We start from the raw sequence: 22501 nt of genomic DNA, 5'->3' as shown, positions 1-22501 counted from the left end.
CTGGGGTACGGGGGGTGGGGTGGGGTGGGGTGGGGCTGGGCCAGGTGCACCAAGTGGGGGTATGTGGCTCCAACCCACCCCTGCACCCCTTCAGCTCAGGCTGAGCAAGCTGGTAGATCATGTAGGGAGCAGATCACTGCTGCTTACTTGCCCCTTCCTCCTCCCCACTCCCTCCATGGTGAAAGCCCCAGAGCTGGGAGGGGGCACTGGGGTGGAGTGGGGCTGAGAAGAGAGGCAGTTTCGCAGCTGGAGAGAGGGGTGGCTACTCAGCTCGCTGGGCAGGCTCAACTCCCCACCCCACACAACAGGCAAGCATCTGTTGGGTTGTGTGGGGGGAGCACTTACTCATGGTGCTTTATGTAAAGTGCCATGATTTAGAGTTGGGGCCTAAATGTCTGTCAGCACTCAATGAGTAACTGTAAGAAACTGAGGAAAAGGCTGTCTTAACTATATCAATACAACTTCCCTCCCAATGCTGTTTCTGTCACCAACAATATAAGACCAGCCCATTCACTCCTGCCCAGGCACACTGGAGTCTGACAACTATATAACACATCGAGGCCTAGATTGGCCTTAAGCCGTATGAAGCAGACCTGAATGCCCCCTGCCAGCTTCCTGTGCTGTTCACAGGCTCTCCTGAGGGAGAGAACTTGAGCAGGTAACTCAGGGCTGCTACAAGCCATCTGTTCTGTCTAATTGCTTGTCTCTTGTGCTTCTTTTGTTGGCAGCACACTTAGGGTTGGGCAGAAGACTTGTAGACATGTCCAAACATTTTGAAAAATACATTTGACCTTTTTATAATGGAAAGATATTTTCCTGAAGTTCTATTTAAAAGCATGGTATGTATAATGTATAATCAGGTCTATCATACTTTTTTTTAAACCTATGCTGTACTTAAAATACAAGGTTCTCATTAGGAAGATCTATGAGAATCTACACTCATGTTTTCAGAATTGGCCAGTGCCAGTGAATGCTCAACATGATAAATTTGAAAAAGAACCCAAATTTCAGAAAGTGCTGAGTGCTCCCCTTCAGAAAACTGCAGCCCATATATCAGGTACCTAAAACCCACGAGTTAATTTAAACAGCTTAAGCCTTTGTATCTCAGTTTTATAGTTTGCTTTTGATTAATTAAGCTTGCAAGCATTTGATCAACATTGATAAATTTGGCAGGCTATCAGAACAGTATTGGAACCTTTTGTGTCTGCAGAACTGTGCTGGAATTCTTACAGAAACAACTCTTCTTTTAGCATTTGGATATTTCTGCTTCCAAGCCCAAATGGAACTTGGAAATGCAGAGACATAGTATAAAAACAGAGTGAGAGAGAGATGACTAATAAAAAAATATATGAGTACTTTTTTCAACATCATAAAAACTTCAAGCTAATATTTGTTTCGAGTTCCAGAACAAGCTTGATACATTTGAGTCAACTCTTATCTGCTTTCCAGGCTGGAAAGAGAGACAAATGGCTTGAGAGAGAAATCCAACATCCGATAGTAGCTTCTCCTCACTGACACTCCCTTAGATACTCCCCCATGCAGTACAGAATGAGCACATGGACCTACCATTAGTCCTGAATGAAGACTCTGTAAAGATGCAAGGACAGAGCAGCCAGGCAGGTATGCCCCCCTATAGTTCCTGGGCAGTAAAGAAGGCTTCAGGAAGAGTCAACAGATTTGAAGCCCTGTGAATTCAGTAACTTCAGCTATCTGAGGAGCTACAGGCATTGTCCTAAATAATAGTTCGAGGAATGGCAGTAGAAGTGAGGAGAAGCAAAGTGGGATAAACTGCACCGGAGTCCCACCCCTCTGACCCAAGGTTGGGAATTGATTTTACCACTCCAATCTACCTGCCTCATTCTTAGAGCACACTTAGATTTTATTGGCATTTATAGATGTGCTCCAGGAAGTGTGTGCATGTGTGTGGGGGGGGGGCTTTAATTAGCAGGGCTTTGAAAGGCATACTAATTAAAGCACCCAGAGTGTCGTCATGTGTATCAGTACCCTCAGGCTGGAAAATGGCAGCAGGGTGCTTTAGTTAAAGTGCCCCCACTGCCATTTTCAGTGCAGGGATGCTGATACAAGTGACACTGGAGTCTGCTGGAGCGTGGTAATTACCTCCCTGAAGCCTCCCTGAATGTGTATAGAAGCCCAATGTAACTGAACTGGATTCCATCCCCAGAGGATGCAAAACTGCGTTTAGATACTTGAAGAAATACTTAAAATATGATTTCTCAAGGAACAGTTTTCACTTTTATCTTGGATCACATTGTCAGAGTTCAAATCACAAATGAAGAAGGTTTTCCTGCCTTCATCACTCAGTTGCATTGTGTGTCTAATTTCTGGCTTCACCTACAGCAGTGTGAAATAGTTACATGACCTAAAGTGCATGGCTCTAAATTACCAATAGTCATTTTGCTTTGGAGAATACCAGCACTGCTGAAACCCCAATGAACAGTGTTATGAATAATTCAGAACAATATGCCTTCAGTTTTTATACTCCTTTAAAATAGCTGGGATTTAGAATAGAGTAGTATGAGAGATGATAAGAGCTTGGGAAGAACTCTGCAGTCTAAAGCAGGTGGGTATTGGAGTGAATCATACTCAGCAGCAGGAGAATGAAGTAGTGCTCCATAACTGGCTTAGCTGTGAAAGAAAATCAAAGAAGCTGGGATAAGTGTATGGAAGGGATACAGAAAGGGGAGTTATGGCTGCCCAGTAAAAGGGTATGATGTGTGGAGTTGTGCTTGCTGTGTCCAGGTCACAGAGCAGAATGTATAGTATTTGATGCTTTCCATTCTTCTAGGCTTTGCTGGTTACCACATGGGGTCAGGAGGGAATTTCCCCCCTATTCTTCCACTATATGTGTGGGGGGGGGGAGTTGTTTTTTGGGACTTTCTCAGAAGCACTGGGTGTTGGCTGCAGCCAAAGCTGGAGATTTTGACTGATTGGGACTTAAACCTGGAGATTCCTTGTTAGAGGGTCTTGTCCCCCCTGGGTCATACCAATCACTATATTTAGGGTCAGGAAGGAATTTTACCCAAGGTTTGGATTGGTATGAACTGTGGGTATTTTTACCTTCTTGTACAGAGAGGAGAATGGCCCTCTTCTTTGGTTCGCTAGAGCATATTTTAACAACCTTTGTGGCATCTTGATGTTGGCTGCTGTGGTCCCTTTGCTTTACCTTCGGCAAGTTAGGATGTTATGTCTTGTGGTTGTGTCAGGGTAGATTGTGTAGTTTTGCTTATGGCCTAAACAATTGTTTTTTATAGGAGAGTTCAGGCTAGATGACCTCTCAAGGTCTCATTCAACCCTACTTTTCTATGATTACGTGATTTCTATTAAAGTGCTTGCCTCACTGCCTTTATGTACTGAGCTTTGGATTATGGTTTGTATAGGAAACAAACATAACTAAAGGGAAGTCAAGAGATCTTAAAGAAAACAGGGACATTTTTGAGAGAATCATGTCTGGTTTCAGATATGTACATGCAGTATAGTGGAACTTGCTTCAATGAATTCCTGTGATATGCCTCTTACAGTTATATGAATAAAATCGCCCCTGTGCCATAGGGAAAAATAGAAGAGATTGGGAACCCATAACTGCATAAATGTGTTAGACATAATAATGTGCGGTGGCTGCTGCTGTTGCTACACACAATAACTGATCAGCTTAGCCCATTCTTACTGGACCACAGCTCACGGGTAACATAACAGCAGTTCATTTCCTTGGATCAACATGGGACATATTAAAAAACAACTTTCCAGGCAAGACTAGGCTTTTTAGTTTCAGATAACTCCATCTTCTGCTCCAAGGGTCATTCTGAAGTCTAATAAAATAATGAATCCCTACTGACTGACTAATCTTCCTTCTCCACAAGAGTTCTAAACATTTTCCTCTTCAACTTAGTGGAGGAACACCTGAGTACATGAATGCTGCATGCCCTCAGAGGCTGGGGGAGGGGAGGGGGCAGGGCGAGCTCCTGCAGGTGGTGGTAGCACTATTGGCGGCAGGAGCATGGTGGCAGCAAGCAGGGCACTCCCACAGGTGGCTGTGGCACTGTCAGTGGTGGGGGGGTTGTGGTGACTGCCCACAGGTGCTGCTGGCAATGTCAGTGGTGCCTTTTCACAGGGGGTGCACCACCATGCTCAGGGGGTACACATGCACCTGTGTGCACCCCCTCTACACATCGCCAATGCCTGAGTAACTAGGCTTCATGGAAGAATTTTCCACTAATATTCTAGAGATAGCCTTGAACTGCCAGAATCTACTTTTGCTTCCAGTCCCTAGTAGCCCTGTAACAGGGCGTCGTTGTAGGGGTGGCCGTGAACTCCCCTAGAGCCCCCTACCCTCCCAAGGTGCTATTAAAAGCACCCTCACAATCTCGCCCGCCACATCTTTGATGTTAATAATGTTTAAGGGAGGCTGCCCTTAGTCCTCTCTATCACAGTACCCTAATGTATCCCAGTCTTAGTTCTCTTTTGGGTGACTCGGTACACCCCAGCCTTATGGGCTAAGTGTGGCTCCAACCACCCCTGTACCACACCCCAAGCCTCACAGATGTACCAGATGTTGTTTGGTCAATCCCATGCTCGGCACCCCCACGGGCGCTCTCTGGCTTGTCTCGCAAACTGCGCCCTCACTGGCGCTCTCTGGCTCATCTCACAGCCTACGCCCCGCGGACGCTCTCTGGCTTGTCTTGCAATGGCCCGCACTGGGGCTTCTCGCAATTGGGGCTCAGGTGGCCGTAGCTGTGCCTGGCCCCCAAATCCCCTCCTCGGGTCTTAAATTTCCTGTGGGGCTTAGGCGGCCTCGGCCTTACTTGGCTCCCAATCCTCTGCGCTGGGGTCAGTGCACCCCTGAATGATGTGCCCTCTCTGGCACCGGGGACCCCATGCTACCGTGGAGCCCCTGTGAGGCCTCCTCCAACCCCTAATAGCCTCACCCGGTCCTCCGGTGTAACAACAACAACAAAAGCAATACTGCCAGCCAGTTGGCTGTGACGCAAATCTAAGCCTCCTGGCTAAAACTTTCTCCAAACTACGCAACATCTCTCACCTGTATAACTAGTGGCTTGTACATCCAGGCCTTTCCCTTTTCCCCTTTCAGGGCCAAGCTCTTTTCCTTGGTCAAACAGTACTCCTTCTGTCTGGCTGCCAGTTGAGAGAGAGAGAGAAAGAGAGCACTCACAGCCTCCCGTCTGGGTCTTATAGTGGTCAGCCCTGCCCCTTCCGGTCAGCAGACTCACCAGGGGTTGGCCCTGAGCACCTCCTGGCTGCCCCTAGCAACCAACACCTGAGCCCATACTGCTGCTTTTCAGTAGCAGGCACCTTAGTGCCCTGCTACAGGCCCCTTCCCATATACAAAGTTAGTGGGTATTTGGATCATCCTGGAATTTAGTTCAGCCATTTATAGGTATAGGAGAATTTAACATTTGGATCTTCTTGTCAAGAGCTATGTGAATGTCAACTGAATCCTTGTACCCCAGCTGCATTGCTTGGAAACTGGATCTTTCAGTGCATTTTTATCTGATGTATCATGTATGCTGTCAATCCCTTTTAGAATATTAACTTCCAGGAGCAGAGATCATTTTTTGATTATTTAGTTTCACTGTGGTCCTAAAGGTACCAACCAAGGTGAGGGACTCGTTGTCCCACAATGTTTACAGCTGAAATTCACAAGATAAGCAAATGGTGGGAGAAGGGCTTATTATCCCTATTTAACAGATGGGGAAGAGAGACACAGAGGCCAACATTTAGAAAGCCTGAGCCTGAATTGATTTAATCTTTGCAGGTTAGTCTAACCTGGCTATGCTAAATCACTCTGTAACTGGACAAACATCCCAGACATGTAGGCACATGCCTGCAGTGGCGCAGGCTAGAAGCTGGGGGGCGCTAGAGCAGCCCTCCCTTCCTTTCCACTGAAGGGGATGTGGCCAGGCCTCAGCAGGATTAGGAAGTGGTTCCCCCTTAATAACAGAGCATTTATCAGCTCTCTTATCAGCATTCATCACCCCATCAGAAAACAAACAGCCTCTCTCATTAGTTCAAGCTCTTCTTTAACAAAGAAGGAACAGAGGGACATTAACAGCTGAGCTGTTGATCAGCTCCACAAAGCCCTAAGCCAACACTGCTGTCTGCCACAGCACAGGACTGTAGCCAGCATGTGGTCTGCTAGCTAATGCTGAGGTGTCTGTGTAAGGCAGAGGGGATGAGGAATTCTTGCTTAGCAGGGAGTGGTGATGGGAGAGAGAGAGCAGGAGGAAACCAAGCAGATGCTGCTGTGTCTACAAGTCTCTGCCGGAGCTGCATCCAGGGAGCAGAGGGGAGGGGTGAGCCCTGCTGTGGAGCAGAGAGCCCACCTAGCCCAGAGAGCATGCCAGGATGCTGGGGGAGTCTGATTTAACTTAAACCAGCAAGGGGTCTAAGACAGATATTGCTTAAACTGGTGTGACCAAAATCAGTTAAGTCTGATACTACATTCAACCAAGTTTATCTCAAACCAGTTTCAGCATTTCAAAATGGTTTATGAGCAGTGAACATCTGTTCTGTTACAGGTTTAAACCAATTTCTGATCACTTAAACTGGCTTATGTGTAATGTCTGTCCCTAGCCAGAGGGATTATGTGCTGCACACTAGTGGTGCTTAACAAACAATACTTACAAGTGATAAAGGAGAAAATCTAAGCACAAAGGCATGGCGTTGCACTTGGCACTGTCAAATTATCTGTGTAATATGCACAATTCAGATTATTTATTTTCAGAACATGATCCCAACAATGTAATTATTTTACAAATCAGAGAAAAATCTAGAATCCATAGGAGATGGAACCAAGTCATGGAGTCTAGAGGTGTATCAAGACCACTCCAGTTTTAAAGGATATTGGATCTGTTCTCCCATTCTAGAAGTGGGCCTGCATCTAGGAGTTTGGCTATGGATCAGGTTCTGAACTTCTCCAAAGTTCATGGGAGACTGGATTCTGGTTCAGGTCTATTGCTGAGAATGAACTATTTGCTGGAACTTAAATTATGATATTATACAAAAAAAACAAAATGGGGGAAAAAATAAAATCTGTTGTCTTTCTAGGTTGTCCAGGGGCCAAGAAGAATGAGTTCCTGACTAGTGTTCTAGATGCACTTTCCACAGATATGGTACATGCAGTCTCTGATCCATCATTGTCTTCTAGCAGGTATGTTTAAGGTGGCTGATGGGAAATGGATCTGTACCAGGGACCTTTAAAAGAGTTGTGGTTACATTTGTATTTTGTAATAGAATTGCTTTCCAGTAGCAGTTCTATTTCCACTTTCACACCAGATAAACAGATCCTATTAGAACAGTTAAGAAATGTTTCCTGAAGAATTATTATGATAGGCTGTATCCATAAAGTAAAACTACAAAAAGCCATGGCAGCAATACCGTTATAGGTGAACTGAACTCATCCCAGCCTTCATGTGTTTTCATACTTCTTGCACTTCACTTGAAGGAAGTGGGCTCTGTTCCTGGTTTTATAGAAAATGCAGTTACGTAAGCTGGAATATTTCTTTCCCATATAAAGAAATGTCCTTTTGCTTTTAATTTCTGTAATAAAATATTTCCTTTCTATGTGTCATCATAAAACAATAGTTTAAAGCCATAATTTAGCCTTTAATCTGAAATTTAGCATGCAGCATATCAAAGTAGCAGAGAGGGAGAGCTATATTTAAATAGAGGGCAAAAGCAGTAGGGTCATCCAGTAAAGTAGCTCAATTTCTGCAACAGGGAGTTTTAAACAGCACATTGAAAGGAAAATAATAGTTTCCACTTCTCAGTGTAGAATTTGTAATGAGATGTTGCCATTAATTAATCTTAGAAATAGATTCTATGTCAAGTGGAGCACTGTTTCCTTTCCTTCTTTTAAATACAAATGTTGTATAATCATACATTGAATGAACATGCCTGTTGCAGTGAAACCTTTCCTAGAGGTGCTGATGCTATTAGCAAGAAAACCACCCAGCTTCCAGACCCTCAATTCTGTTACACACTAAATCACTTGGTATTTTTCATTATTAACTATGTCTCCTTTCTAATTATATCATTAAATCATAAGAGATGGAGCTATTTCTATATATTCACTATTTTATGGTAAAAAGATAATTTGGCATCCTTGCCTCGCCTGAGAGAGATTCTCACTGCTCCCTTTATCTTTCTGTGTTTTGTCTCTCTGGATCTGGCTCTTCTCAAAGGACCTGTGTTTGTTTGGAGCACACTGGTCTGCTTCACTCAGGCTTCAAAAGACAGAAAAGATTAGTTCCTAATGATTTCTCAAACCACCCCAGTTCACTGAAAAACCCACAAGAAGAAATATCGTTGTCACTGGTAATGATCTAATAGTTCCTGTGCAATAGTATAAATAGGATTCTGTGACTAGAAGTGAAGCATAATGTTCTGTTTCTATTTCAGGGTTTCAGAACCTGATCCGAATCACACCCTGGAAGAGAGGGTTGTCCACTGGTATTTCAAGCAACTTGATAAAAATTCCAGTGGTGACATTGGAAAGAAAGAAATCAAGCCATTTAAGAGATTTCTGCGAAAGAAGTCAAAACCAAAAAAATGTGTGAAGAAGTTTGTGGAATACTGTGATGTGAACAATGACAAATCTCTGTCAGTTCAAGAACTAATGGGCTGCCTGGGAGTAACAAAAGAAGAAGGTAAAGCAGATACAAAGAAACGCCATAGTAAGAACCTTTTTTCTATTCTTTAACTAGATTTTTTAAAACCAGACTAAGATATTATATTTCATAGGGCACATACACATAGGATGTTACAAAAAGATGTTACAAGTGTGAGAAGAGAAAAAGGGAAAAACACTTAATGGAAAATAGATGGATAGATGTCATTAACCCTATCTTACAAATGAGGAAACTGAAATATGTTTAACAGCCTACATCTCCTTTAAAACACTGAGTCAGAGCAGAGAGGCTTGGGTGTAAATGTAATGGCTTTACCCATTTACAGACATATTAAGGCAACTTTGCACCACAGGAGCCATTTACAGTTGTCTTAGTGTAAGCAAAATCAGGCTCCTGAGGCAAAATTCTGTTTCCCTTTGTCCATTGCACTTAGGCGCAGAGAGCAACATGCCCTGCCTCATGGGCAACTGGTGCCACCTTAGGGAGGGCACGTGCCCCCCCAGCGACCAGTCAGCGACTGGAGGAGGAGGGTCCCCCATGGCTAATCTTGCCGACCGATGGGGGGGGGGTCTGACCGGGAAGCAGCCATAGTGCTCCCGGAAGTGGCTACGGCACTTCATCTGGCACTCCCACTCCCCAGCCAGAGCTTGCAGGGCTCCCCACCGCCCATCACCTAAGTGGGGAGTGCGGCCCATCAGGGGGTGCACCAGCACTCTCAGAGGGTGTACGTGCACCCTTGTGCACCCCCTACACGTTGCCACTGCCCTGCCTGTGGACACAATGTATAGACTGACTGTATGCAATAGACCAGGGGTTCATTAACCTTTTACTAATAGTGGGACACAGCCGGCAACCTGACCACCACAAGAGTTCACAGTTCCCTTGCTGCCACCCCAACTGCCCCTGCTCTGTGCTGGGGGCTGCTCTCTCACTCTCCCAATGGAGCCATGGCAAAAACATGCTGCCAAAAAAGCGTGGCAAGCGACAATTTGGATTAACTAATTCTGCAGCAACAGAAAACAGAGGATGCAGTGCAGAAGCAAGAGAGCAGCCCCTTGCGCAGAGCAGTGAAAGCTGGGATAGTGTCAGGGGGTCAGCCTTCCCTTAGCAAACCATGGAATGCAGATTGGGGGCTAAATTCGAGAGCTGGGCAGCATTTGGGGATTGGCACAAATTAGCAGAACGCAGGCCTAATCAGACCTTTGTGAGCCATAGGTTGCCAACTTCTGCAATAGACTATACATACAGTCACTGGGCAGGTAAACAGCTACTTGTGCACGCCCTTTGCAGATGGATACATATGTCTCATTCACAAAAGTATAGCTAGCCAGAAACCTATGATTAATGGGTGTTAGATGGAGAAGGACTCTCTCATGTTCTAGCCTCAACAGCCAAGTGAGTGGAGCATTCACCAAAAAAGCAGGTTTCTAGGCCCCACTGTCACTCAGAGGAGACATGAAACATCATTTGCTTGACTTTCCAGCAAAGTGCTCTAACCATGACACCCTATCTCTGTCCACCAACTCACTTGTGAGATCAGGTGGAGTAATAGCCTCATGGACCTGCTTCCCACCCTGGATTCAGAGTAGCAATCTGGGTTAATGCACCATAGCTCCTTACTAGCCATCTAAACGCAAATGACAGTCTTCCCATTCTTATATTGAATTTTAAGGATGCCTTTCAACTGGCAAGGCTAATGCTCTTTTGCAGTGTCTATAAGGAAAGTGAAGGAAATGCCTTCAGACATTTTACCACGTTTCCATGCTCTTTGTTCTTGAGGGAGGTTAGAATTAAATTCCAAGGAATAAATGAGTTTGCAATGTCTAGCATTCACACAGGACATGACAACATTCATTAAACAAGCCTAACTTATTTACGGGGAAGTATCCTGTTAGTCAGCTTTCAAGTCAGTCCAGTGAGTGGGCAGCTGTGTCACTGAGAGGGGGAAAGAAGAAAATTCACATTTCAGTTAGATACTCAGAACAAAATGCTCATTTATGAAGAAAGTATGTGGTGCTTTGTAGAATGGCATTTCACAATGGGGGCTTCCTGTTTTGGGGAATGTGACTCATAACAACATGTAAGCCATTGTCATAACACTTTTCCCCCTTATTTCCCCCTTTTTTCCCCTCTCTCTTTATCAGCCCCTAAATCTAATGCTGAAAGCACTTCTTCCAACAGGCAGGTGAGTACTGGGCGCAGCCTCTTCTCTTCTCCCTTGCCATAAGGAATTTCCTAACTGCTATTGTTGCAGCTTTGGGGCTGCATTTACAGATGATATGTATTCACTTCTCTGTGGCTGAAAGTGAGGGAAGAATTTCCACATGCAGATACTCAGCAAACAGCCATATTACTAAGGGATTCTCCACATAGGCTCTCTCAGAAAAACTAAGCAAGTCAACTGAAGGTGCAAAGTCGAAGTGTACATTTAAACCACATAAAACACACATATGGACATTTCCATTCAAGAATAAAGTGGCCTGGGATCATTGTAATTAAACCCTCTTATGGAAATCATTAAGATATGGTGGTGCTTTGCATGTTAAAGGGGGCCCAACACAGAGATTTAAATAGGTTTTAATTTATGCTGGGGTTGTCAAACTCACCCTGGGCTGAACCTGTGCCATGGGGGCCTTTACAGGCCAGATCTGGCACAGGACACAGCAGTGGTGGATCCAGCCTGGGGCTCAGGACAGTGGCAGGACAAGCAGAGCTGTGTTGGCGCAGCCTTTGCTCATCCTTCTGTCTCTGAGGGCTATGCCCCCAGGGTAGAGGAGCCCCAAATGCTGCAGCAGACCTCCACACTGCCACACCTCCAACTTTCCCTCTCCTGGTGGTAGTGCAGCAAGCTGGGGAGAATGTCTCCACCAACTGGATGCTTGACACCCCTGATTTATGCTATCAGGTCACTGACTTTGGCTGATTGGCCATGATATTCCAGACAGTCCCCAAGTACACATGATCTCAGGCTGGTTGACCAGCTTTCCTATGCAGAGGACCCACACAAAGTTTACGTATCTCTTGAAACATTCTTTTAACAATCAGAAATACGTGTTTTTAACATGTTGCAACCCTAGTGCAGACAAAGCAATTGTAGCTTAAAACCTATTGACTGGTAGATGTAAACCTTATGCAGGAAAAGGGGAATTTAGGTTTTACTTTGACCAGCAGATATGTTACAACTACAGTTTATAATCTTTACAGCAGGCCATCTTTATTTTTCTGGTAAACACATGGCGGTAGAGATCCTAAATGCTGAGTAGGCCAGGATTTTACTCCTAGTGTTCTGAATAACACCACCTTACATTATTTGGAAAGTACTGACAGTGTGCTTGGTTCTGTACAACATACAAAATTCTAACAGGGTATGTTATAATTAAGACAAGATGGGCACCCAATACACAGGATGCATTAAGAAAGCTCCAGAGAAGGTTTAGAAAACTGTGCATTTTGTATTGACCCTATTTTTGTCTGAATGGCTTTATAGTTCTATATTCTTAATGCTAACAGTTCTCTTCATCAGGCATCATGGAGATAACTTCCTGTTACTTTGATGCCAGGCAGTCCACTAGCAGAAGCACTTCAACCATTATGTATCCAAGGGCACTTGTACATGTGACAATGTCATGATGTACACATGATGAAAATTTACTTTTGTGATGCTTAATGGCATCATACATTATATGTATGTGAGTTTTGAGGGTTTTAGATGAGTTTGCATCATTGCAAACTACACAACTTACTGATGTAGTATATGCATTGCAGCTGTTAGTCAGCTTGCCCATTGGCCATGTGGGAGGCAGGCAAGCTCCACAGAAAAAAAGGACCAGGCCCCTCACTGGCACCTGCTGAAGGCAGAAGCGGTGAGGGGTCTGGTCCTTTTTTTCTTTTTTTGGCAGATCCTGCCTGCAGCCTGGGTGGGGAGCTGCTGGTGGGCTGAGTGGCCCCTGAGCTGTGAGCTGCCCTCGTCCTTCCCTCCACAGTGGCAATTTGTTGCATTAAAGTAATGGTTCAAGAGATTATACAGTAGCATTAAAGAGAGAATGAGTTCTCATAGAAAAAGGACATCATTGTGGTTAATTATTTATCACCTTCCCATCCATCAGAAAGTCAGATTACTTGCCAAAAAACAAAACACAAAGTGAAATTGATACAGCATCCTCAAAAGTCAAGAAAAAATATTTGTCTGTTTGCTGCTAGTCAATTTGTTACTTACTGTATCTCTAGATTTGTTTGATGTGAGGTTCACACTTCCTAAGGCAAGCTCTACATTTGTTGTGGGTTTTAACCAGAGACCTCCTACACACCTATGATGAAAAGAAAAATGTTCTCATAAGTAAAGAGATGCGATAAGTTTCTTTTTGTCTAAGCAAATGTTTATGGTCTTAACTTTTCAAATCCCCCCCAAATCATTTACAAGGCAGCCTGAAAACAATTACTATGGCAGAACCCAAAAAATGTTCAAAGGTTTATTTTAATTACATAATAGCAATTACTGGCACACGTGCATTACACTCAAAGCATAATATGCCTTCCTCTCTCCTTTTCCTGTAATCTGATTCTTACATGTAGGATCTATCATAAAAGAGCCCTAATGGTTCCATTTAAAAAAACCCCAAAACTTTCAGTATTTTTGCTGACTCAGTATCAGTTATTCTTAAAAGCTGTTGCTGAGAAATGAGAGCCTTGAATTAAAGCCAGTCGTGCAAACCCTGTGTTGGCAGTTACATACTATTACAATGCATGGCTACAAATGTACCTCACAAATGCAAGCGGTGGCTTTCATTACAAAAGCTTTCACTTGGAAGTAAGCCATTGGAAATGAACTAGCCTGAGAAGAGTCTACTCAAAATAAACCACACACCTAAAAAGGAACAATCAAGTCAGCACCATTTTGGAGATGGGCAATTGAACACGGGAGGGGCCACATTATTTTTCTTTCCTTGTTTTAAATGGACGAGTAATCAAGCACTTCAGTACATTCTGTACATTGAAAGGAAGGGTTGGAGGAAGGCAGGCAGGCAGGAAGAAAATGTAAACATATTTACCAATTCACCATCCCATGCTGTCTCATATGTAATTTCTGTGAGGTAAAATTTATAACAGATCTCCAAAAGGTAGGTAAGTAGCTACAAATAATTCCCTTATTCAATTTCCTGTTTCCACTGTGCATATGTACATGCACACACACAGTATCAATTAGATCCATAATAGAAAAACCTTGACCTTGAAAAAAAGTTACAAAACCCCTATTGTTTGTACATGTTGCATTAGTCAGTGACCTATTTCCTATGCAGCAAATGCCATAAAACACACACACACACACACACAATTCCATGTGATAGCATCTCTCATGTGAGTGGGGAGCCAAGATAGGCATATATAGCATGCTGGGGTAACCTTACTTGGCTCCCCACTCACATGAGAGCTGCTATTGCATAGACTTTTAAGTTTAGTAGAAACCAGCTTAAGTACAGACTCAAGGAAGTTAGAGGGAGAAGGTGTTAAAAATGTTTATGCCATTCTACATGAACAGCATTTTGTCTCTTCAGGTCAGTTCTTCATGTGTATTTGTACAGCCGTTAGCACTATGGGGTCTTATCCTGATAGTGGCCTATAAACCCCCATGTAATGTAAATAATACATCTTTGTATTTTAATGAATTTACTTGAAAGCATCACTAGTAATGTGGCTTTTTAAAATATCTCTTTTTTAGCAGGCTTCTAAGAAGCAAGGATGAACAGTTTACATATCCAAGGCAGATCCCTTTGACGTGGGAGATTTCCTCACCAAAAGGCAATAAAAACAACCGTAGTATTTGCACTTTGTACTTTAAAATGTAAATTCACTTTGTAGAAATAAAATATTTAAACAGACTTTTTTTTTAATCTGTGAAAATGTAAAAGCTAGTTTTGAAAAATTATCACATACAATGTATGTGCCTTCCTCTGTTGTTTGAAACCTGTACGTGTTGGAGATGTAAAAGTTTGCATTTTAACCTTTTTTATTTTTTAAAAAAAATAGCTTTCTGGCAAACATTGCGATAGAAACCCGAACTCTAACTAATTTGGTTTCAATCATATGCCTTGTTTTTCCTAACCAGTACAGTCATTTAAATGTAGTTATACTTAAAAATCTACTGTATTCACAATTTTGTCCAAGCAATGTTGGAGGTTTGATGTTTCCAAGGCTAAGGAAAGTGCATAAATTGCTGCTGACTTATTTTTTGCAGCTTCTAAGTAAATGGATTCTTCACTGTTGGTGATGTTTTATTTTGTCTTGTTCTTCTTGTTATTGTGGCTTCCAAAGATCATGTAATAAAAATGCAACCACTAGTAGATTCAAACAGTTCTTCTATGGTTAGGTCTTTTGTAGAAAAAAAAAAAGTTTTTTCATCTGTTTCTGGGGTGCCTTCCTTTATAGGTTTTGTTAGGGGGGGTTGTTTTGTTTTGGTTTTGTTTGAATGATTAATAAAACAAACTGAGAAGGAATAGGATAGATTATTGTGTCATTCAAATTCAGCTCTACTGAGCCTGAGACGATGTTCTTGCAATCAGCATAAAGCACTAAAGGGGCATATTTGTTGAGGATTGTAAATCTAATTATTAAGAGACAAGAAAAGTTTAACAGATTTGTCTGCCTTTTCTTTCCCCTACACCTGGCTGAGCTCCCATCTGCTCCTTGGGATGCCCCAGGGTCTACTAGAAGGTAAAGCTATCATGGAACAAATTATGAACAGTTGCCATAAGGAGGTGCAGTCAGCATAACCCCTGCCTTGGGCATTGTTTTTGCTGTCTGGGAGAAGTTCCTACACGTTTTCATACCTTCTCTGTTTTTTTTTCCATTTTTTTTTTTTTTTTTTTTGTGTGGAGTGCCTTAAGGGAACATCAGCTTGCAGCTGTGAGCTTCATAGCAGGGGACTTAAATAAAAGGTTCAGCCCTTGAACACAAATGAATTATAAGCAATTAAACAGATCAATGCAGTGACAAATAATCTGCTGGTATTTAAAGCTGTCATATATGAAGAGGATGTTACAGTGAGCAGCAATGTTATTCCATTTGCTTAAAATAATGTGTGGGACCAGATAGGTGTAGAATGAGTAGACTTACTAATCATAATGGTGTCCTGGCTCAAACTCATACTTAGGAAATCTTTGTCGCAAATAAGAATTATTCATTTAAATGCCACACACACCATCGTGCTGTTAGAAGACTGCATATGCATTGGAATTGTACAAAAAGGAATTTAGTACTCTAAGCTTTAGCAGGGTGGGGCAGGAACCAAGATGCAAATGTTATCTTTGTAAAAGCATTTTTGATTCAAAATTAATTTGATATCTTTTTGCAGTGCTAAACTTTGAATTTATTCATCTTCTTAGATTAAAGCTCAGTACTCTAGCAAACCTGGTCTGGTGGATTCTTTTCTATGCCATGTCTACACTTCATATTAAGAGGGACAATGAAGTAAATGATTCCAAACTTTTCTTTAGAACCTATTTCTTCTGACTTCCCCCCCTCCCCAGCACTGATCCATGCTATCCAAGCTCTTATTGAGCCGTCATCATTCTGATATTAGGAACTTTTTGAGGCCGCATACTAAAAAGCTAGTTAGTATTGAATTACACAAGCCACAAAAATATAGAATGGGATTTTGCTTACAGTGACTCAACAAGCAAACTCATGATCTTATACTGTGTCAACTTCTCTTCTGCTCTCACGCTCCTTGCCTATTGTCATACATCCCTTAAATTAGTTACAATGTAAGTTGCTCAAATAGGGGTATGAACTTATGGTGCCTGTAGACATGCCCAGAGACTGCTCCAATGCATTGTAATTACAGTGCATTGGAGCAGACTCGATTAATCGACTTGGATGGAGTGTGGTAATTAGTGCGCTCCATCCAGCCTTCACATCTTCACATCTTGTGTATCAGCATTCCTACACTTCAAAATGGCAGCAGCGGCACTTTAACTAAAGCTCATTTGACAAGCTTTAATTAAAGTGCCCTGCTACCACTTTGAAGCTTGGGGACACTGATACACGAGATGCTGGAAACACTTTAGTTAGAGGGCCCTCACCACCCCCCTAGCACATGTAAAAACTCTGTTAGATTGTCGACTTGGGTAGTTTCCATTGACTTCAGGCTAGCTATTTTCTTTCTGGAAAGTGCCACGAATACACTTAAGGTAGTGTATAAATATTAATTTTCTGGTGCTGTAATAATTTTCAGTGCTGTAAGGTACTAAAAATGAGTAGAGGAGCTGATCTACCCTCAGCTACATATCAGCTGTATGAGAGAAAAGGGTATTAAGAATGCCCAGAACCTCTTACAACCCCCTCAGCATCTTGCAGGTTTGGGCCCCATGTGATTAACATCAGATTTTGTAGTCAGGAATCTGTACCTACATCACTTTTCCCTTTAAAAGAGATTTTACAATGTGTGTACTGGAACAATTTGTTAAATTTTCCATGATGCAAAATGACATCCTTTTTCAAACATAGAGGGGTAGGAATTTTTGGTTAGACATTTGTTCTGGCTGTTTATAGAGTAGTCCTAGGTGCTTTTTAAATTTTAAATAAATGTTATGACCATTCTATTAAATATCTGAAGGATAGTATGGGATCTAGTCATGCAACTCTTATGAAAATCATAGCTTCCTGAAGATTTAGTCTATCTGAGAGTATAAAGGATTATATCCATGTAAATATTTCTCCGTCACCACTATGATATGCCCCGAACTTCCTGCAAATGAACTATCATAAATATTGCACAATTCTTACAGTTGTAATTGGAGATGAGCAGAAAACAAAATCCATGATAGGAACACAACTGAATGCTGGTAAAATTCAACTCTGACCTCTATATCTGCTAGAAGACAAATCTGGGCCCTACATCTATACATTCAAAAAGTGGAGAAATTCAAACAAAGCATATAAAACATTAATAAACATTATCCTGATCCTACAAAAGTCTCCCTGTGGATGAACCATTAGGCCCATTCAGAGTACCACTGATTTCCATGGGAGTCCACAAAGATATGTCTGCCTTCACCAATCTTTTTGCAAGCACTATGTCTAGGGTGAGATGAATGTTAGGGGGTTTTTTTGCTAATGCAATAAGGTTACAAAAGGAATGGGGAGCAGAGAAAAAGAAGATCCTTTTAGTGTATATGAAGATTTAAGACAAAAATCAATCATGCAATCCTGTCCTCGTTGAAAGAAATGGCACAATTTCCTAAGATATCACTGATGCCAGGATTTCACCCCAAGGTAAATGAGAATGAGAGAGAGAGTGGGGATTCCTAGATGGTTGGAGATGGGAGAAGTAGTATTAAATGTGTTAAAGACATTTAAGTCTGATTTGGGTTTGACAGATTGAAACAAAAACGATTTAGTTAATGTTTGTATTTTACAGTAAAGTAATAAAATGTGGATTAGCAGAGGGTAAGAAATCATCCCTGACATAGATAATTTAATGTCCATTTTAAATATTTACACTAGGGTATTATATAACTAGGTTTTATATTATGAGCTAGTGTGAAAGACTCTTTAATGTGGAAAGTGAAAGGTTTATTACTTTTGTTTTCTTTAAGATGGCAAATTGATGTCATTTTGGAGTAATTACTTTGACATTAAATGGCAACCAATTAAATTTATTGATGTCTGAAACATTAGATCGATTATAGTGAATTACTGATACAAACTGTACTGTGTCCTGCTTAAATGTTTCAATTCAAATTTTATAAGTGGACGTATGTCCTTTATTTAAAAAGAATAACTATTTTATGGTATTTGTTCCCTTAAACAAAAGCTTATGTGGAAAGCACTCAGCAAAGGGAATGACATATTTGCCTGCCTCAGGTAATAGAATAATGGTGGGATGGCATAGCCCTCATTTTTTAGTTGTACCAGTAACAAAAACATTTAAACAGTGACCCCCTCTCTAGTTCCTGCCTCCACCTTTTGTCACAGATCTTGTGCTATGACTATTATTAATGCTAAAATACAGGCCAGCTCATATAAGTGGTGTATAGTGACAGGAACAATCTGTTATGTGTACATGGATATTTTCCTACTAAAATAAAGTCAATGTGTAGGCATCTTTTCATCAGAGATCATACTGGTTCTTAACATTAGAGATCAATATAAGTTTCTTACTGGGGTTTGTGTTGAACTACTTTTTGTGCTGTCGTAAAGTCCACTCACCACCTCTTTTGATTCTTTAAGAACAACATCTATACTAAGGTCCACTGATCACATAAAGAACACCTACAGCTATTTATTGAATGAAATGGATGAGAAGCACTGGAACAGTTTTTGCCCAGCTTAGACCAGAGGCCAAACACAGTATTCAGGACAACCTCCCATCCAGGACCACGTCTATCTCACTTAGCCACACAGCCTTTGGTTCATACACTACCTTCTGGCACCATGTATCTTCCTCTCTGCCTGCCCAGTGGGCGAGCTTCAAGGATTATGCAGTATTCATTGCACAGCCCCTCTGGGTTCACTAATATATATATATATATATATATATAAACCAGCAGCATCTAGTGCAGGGTACTTGACATTATAGTTGTCTCACTGAATAATACTAATGAATTTTAAAAATGTCTGCATTTATCTTTTTACTACAACAACAAATACTAAAACAAATGGATAACAATACGTGAAAATGTACAAAGAAAACTTAAAAAAAAAAATCACTATATACATACATATATATTCATATACACATACGTCTGAGAGCTGCTCTCAACGCAGATTGAATCCACCTCCTCTGGAGCCCTTGGATAGATCCAATGTGCTAGTGTTTTATTTCTTCTTCCCATCAGGTGCTCAGAGCAGGATACACACCTCATTGGTTGAGAGGAAAGTCATCCAAATTCCCTCAACCTCCTTCAGTTTCTGGGACACTGGATACATTTGTCACCCCCCTGCCAGCAGAAGCCAGAACTCACCCAGCCCTAATCAGTCAGTATTTTCAATAGGACAGTCCATTTCAGTAGACTAGATCCTGACCTTTTTCACAGAGAGGTCTCCCAACTACTACACATACCAACCTGGTCGCTAGGATTGTACTTTATCCCCCTTGACCACAGTGGCACTGCCAGCATGGCCACTGGCCACCACCAAGCATGCCAAGAGGGACCCACTGACCTTTCCAAGATCAACACATTTTGAAAATTTCTCTCCTGCAGTACAAGTGGTTTTCATGTGCACACAGGTTAGGTATATAAGATAAAATAGGATCTGGCTCTTAATTCTGATCCACCAACTTCACAAGAAGAGTGATAGAACTTGATGCTCAAGTGAGGTGAAAGTAACTGTGAGTTTCAAATACGGGTTTTTTGAGAGAGATACATCATTAGGCTAAGTACAGAAAGTCAGAAAGCCTGAGGCAGAATCGATTCAATCTATATGGCTTTCTCTAAAGTGCATAGATTGGACCATTAACAAACAGAATACATCATCAGTTGGCCAAGAAAGGCAGGTGCCTGCACTGGCTAAGGGGGCACTTGCACACACCTCCCAATTATTCTGGGCTGCAAATGCCCCAGCTCCACCTGCTCCCTGGCCCCCTGCTTGTCAGCCACAGGTGGGGAATAGACCCCTCTCCAGCCCTGATCCCTCAGCTGGGGTCTGCACAGTGTGTCGGGGGAAAGCCCCAATGCAGGGTCTTTCTCCCTCACAGCATGGCTCTGGTATGCTGTGAATGTCCCAGCCCCACCTCCTCACCAGAACCCCCATCTATCAGCTGTGGGGGTGGGGCAGGGAAGGAATAGACTCTCCACTCTGGCCCCCAAACTGGGGTCTGCACAGTGAGGGATGGGAGCCCCCAAGGCTGACAGGAGGTAGGGGGATGGTGACAGGGTGGAGCTGGGATGTTCACAGTCTGACAGAGCCATGCTATTGCGGGGGGAAAGCCTCACCTCAGGGGTTTCCACTCCACCCACTAGGGGGTTGGGGAGGAGGTCTGTTCCCTGCTCCCCCCACTCCCCTCCCCATGGCTGACAGGCAGGGAGCTGGTGACGAGGAAGGGCTGGGGTATTCTGAGCCTGACAGAAACATGCTTCTACCATCACCTGCAGTGCAAACCTGGGCTTGGGGGCTTGGACCAGAGCAGGAATCCATTCCTTCCTCTGCCCCAGCCACCCACCACAGCTGAGAGACTGGGCAGGACAGCAAGTGGGTGGGGCCAGGGCAGCAGATCCATGCTGCATGAGGGGAAAGACCACACCTCTGGGGGCTTCCCTCCATCCCCCCACTGTGGAGACCTTGGTTGGGAGGACCTGGAGCTGGGGCAAATATCCATCCCTTCCCTTGCCCATGCCCATCTGCTGCCAGTGGGGTTGGGGAGGCTGCCTCAGCTCCATAATAGTCATTGGTGAGGCTGCCTACCTGGACTGGAGCAGACATAGGCAACAGAAGGCCAGGGCTAATGGGACTCAGCCTCCACAAAGGTGGGGCAGTGGGTAGGGCTGCAAGGCAGCCCGGTTGTGGGTTCCAGTTGGCTGCAGCAGGGGTGAGGAGGGATGCACATGCAGCCAGGTTTGCAGCCCAGTGCATGGATCACTGGCTGCCCAGCATGCCTGGCAAGTACCAGTCAATTCTGTGGAGGGGAAGGGGCTGTGGGAGTAGATTGAGGCCCCTGCAGTGAGGAAGGGAGTGGAGCAAAGGCAGGGGTAGGAGTGAATGGGTCCTCAGCTGGGCTTGGTGGTGGGACAATTGGAGCCCAGGCTGCTCATCCAGGGTTGGGGGGGGAGGGGGTCCCACTATTGTGCATACCCCAGCAGAGTCCTGGGCAACACATGCCCCACTGATCTGTGCATGGGCCAGAGGGACCTGCCACTGCAGGTTGAGCTCTGCATGCTGCTCCAGCTGCTCCAGGAATGGCACAATACCACATGCCTGTGTCTGCTGGGCTGTACCACACCCCTGCCCACCCAGTGGCAGGACACACATGGAATTATGCAGCTCTCAAGGCAGTGAGGTGCAAAGTCCAGTGTTAAGTGGCAGCCACCTCCACCCTGAATGCAGATTGGGGGAGTCCATGCCCTCTTGGCGTCTATCAGGGTGCGCACAGCAGCGGGAACCCCACTGTGCTCCTGGATGAGCTGCCTGGGCTCTGACTGTCCCACCACCCATCCTGGCTGAGGCCCTATTCACCCCAATCCCTGTCTGTGCCCCTGCTTCTGCCCCACTCCCTCCCTCACCGCTGGGGCCTCAATCTGCACCCTTGCCCCACAGCCCTTTCCCTTCCCCTTGCCCCACAGACTTACCTGCTGAGCAGGGAGGGGGACATGGGCTCAGCCTCCCTCCAATACTTTTTTATTCCTCCACTTATGGAAGCAGACAAGCTGGGGCAGAGGCTAGACCACCTGACCTGCAAGGGAGGGTTAGCAGGGGCTGCAATGCATCCTGAGATGCAGAGGGACTGACACCTACCTTGTGTCAGGAATGGGTCTGGGAGTGAAGTTTGATAGACTTGCTTAACCTAAATCAGTGAAGTCTGATATTACATCATTGGTGGACAAAATGCAGCCCGCAGGCCAGATACGACCCGCCAGGCCATTCTAGCCGGCCCACAGGGCCACTAAAAATTTAGAAAATTAATATTTATCTGCCCCTGGTTGCCTGTTATGTGGCCCTCAATGACTTGCCAAAACTCAGTAAGTGGCCCTCCACCTGAAATAATTGTCCACCCCTGTATTACATCCATCCAGATCTATCTTAAACCAGTTTTGGCCATTTTAAACCAGTTTATGTGCACTGAACTTCTTTTATGTTACAAATTTCATAGAATCATAGAAGTAGGATTGGAAGGGACCTTA

At 43.6% G+C, this 22501-nt stretch overlaps 1 protein-coding gene across 1 annotated transcript in view; it reads left to right on the top strand.

Annotated features, from left to right (window-relative positions):
• Positions 1-16069, top strand: part of SMOC2 (SPARC related modular calcium binding 2) — a 269488-nt gene extending 253419 nt beyond the window's left edge. Inside the window, exons 10-13 of the mRNA XM_019527349.1 lie at positions 7084-7186; positions 8437-8711; positions 10811-10851; positions 14383-16069. Coding sequence (XP_019382894.1) covers positions 7084-7186; positions 8437-8711; positions 10811-10851; positions 14383-14406 — 443 coding nt within the window. The 3' untranslated portion in view covers positions 14407-16069. The remainder of the gene's footprint in view (positions 1-7083; positions 7187-8436; positions 8712-10810; positions 10852-14382) is intronic.
• The last annotated feature ends 6432 nt before the right edge of the window (positions 16070-22501 follow it).

The sequence above is a fragment of the Gavialis gangeticus genome, unplaced genomic scaffold (genome assembly GCF_001723915.1).
Source record: "Gavialis gangeticus isolate Ggan-Ray unplaced genomic scaffold, GavGan_comp1, whole genome shotgun sequence".
Classification (NCBI taxonomy): domain Eukaryota; kingdom Metazoa; phylum Chordata; order Crocodylia; family Gavialidae; genus Gavialis; species Gavialis gangeticus.
This window is presented reverse-complemented; position numbering and strand designations above follow the sequence as displayed.